Source organism: Lynx canadensis, chromosome C2, assembly GCF_007474595.2.
Source record: "Lynx canadensis isolate LIC74 chromosome C2, mLynCan4.pri.v2, whole genome shotgun sequence".
NCBI classification, from domain to species: domain Eukaryota; kingdom Metazoa; phylum Chordata; class Mammalia; order Carnivora; family Felidae; genus Lynx; species Lynx canadensis.
In genome coordinates, this window is record NC_044311.2 from 108,587,048 (window position 1) to 108,588,520 (window position 1,473).

At 39.5% G+C, this 1,473-nt stretch overlaps 1 protein-coding gene across 1 annotated transcript; it reads left to right on the plus strand.

Annotated features, from left to right (window-relative positions):
• Positions 1-224: 224 nt before the first annotated feature.
• LOC115523595 (60S ribosomal protein L32-like) lies at positions 225-649 on the plus strand. The gene has a single exon (XM_032594604.1). The coding sequence runs from the start codon at positions 242-244 to the stop codon at positions 647-649; it is 408 nt and encodes a 135-aa protein (XP_032450495.1). The 5' UTR covers positions 225-241.
• Positions 650-1,473: the final 824 nt, after the last annotated feature.

A 1,473-nucleotide genomic window follows, 5' to 3' on the forward strand; every position in this document is an offset into this window, starting at 1 on the left:
CCCTTTCATTTTACAATAGTATATAAAGTAAATTTTAATTTATGCCAAGATTTAAAAAAAATATTGCTCTCATAACTTTCTTTAACTACTGCTCCATTTCTCTTTATCCCTTTATGGAAAGCTCAAAGACATTTTCTATCTGCTCTCTATAACAGTTAGCTACTGCTGTGTAACAAACCAGACTATAACTTAGTGTCATAAAAGAGAATTTGTTTTGGGCAGCCATCTATAACTTGGCATCATGGCTGCCCTCAGATCTCTGGTGAAGCCCAAGATTGTTAAAAAGAGTACCAAGAAGTTCATCTGGCACCAGTCAGACCAATATGTCAAAATTAAGCGCAACTGGCAGAAACCCAGAGGCATTGACAATAGGGTGTGCAGAAGATTCAAGGGCCAGATCTTGATGCTCAACATTGGTTACGGGAGCAACAAGAAAACAAAGCACATGCTGCCTGGTGGCTTCTGGAAGTTCCTAGTCCACAATGTCAAGGAGCTTGAGGTGCTGCTGATGTGCAGCAAATCTTACTGTGCAGAGGATGCTCACAATGTCTCCTCCAAGAACTGTAAAACCATTGTGGAAAGGGCAGCCCAGCTGACCATCAGAGTCACGAATCCCAATGCCAGACTGCACAGTGAAGAAAATGAATAGACAGCTTATATGCATATCATATTTGTGTTAATAAAACCATAAAACTAAAAAAAAAAAAAAGAATTTGTTTTTATCAATAGCCTACCATCATCTGCGCATTTTTGCTGATCTTCATTGGGCTCATTCATACTTCTTCAGAAACCTGATAAATCTTCTGGCATATCCAGAATGGCCTTATTTGTACAAGATACTTGAATAACAAGCCAAAGTGTGCCATACCTCTTGAGATGTATCATCAAAAGTGGCACAGTGTTGGAGCACCTGGATGTCTCAGTTAAGCAACTGACTCTTGGTTTTGGCTCAGGTCATGATCTCACGGTTTTGTGAGTTTGAGCCCCGCCTCAGGCTCTGCACTGGCAGCATGGAGCCTGCTTGAGATTCTCTCTTCCTCTCTTTCTGCTCTTTCCTCCCTTGGACTGTCTCTGTGTCTCTCAAATAAATAAAACTGAAAAAAAATGGCACAATGTCACTTTTTGACATTCTACTGGTCAAAACAAGCCCAGAATCAAGGAGTAGAAAAGTTTCCACATCTTTATGGAAAGACCTGAAAAATTACATTTCAAAGAAACGTGGATTCAGGGGAAAGAATATTATAGCATTTTTCAAAAAAATCTCTCATATACTTTTATTCTGCAGAGAGTAAGACAGATTCTACATCACACAGCATGGGTTAAGGAATAGGTTTTATTGAGGAAAGGGAAACTTACAAGATTGAGTTCAGCAAAAGAAAGGAGGCAACTTTTCATCATGCACCAATCATTCCGTAGAGCAATGCAGGAACCTGACTCAGTTTTCTTGTCAACAGGATAGATCTGTGTTTCAAT

Excerpts from the sequence above, each read along its gene's own strand:
- LOC115523595 (XM_032594604.1), top strand. The coding sequence starts at position 242 with ATGGCTGCCCTCAGATCTCTGGTGAAGCCCAAGATTGTTAAAAAGAGT.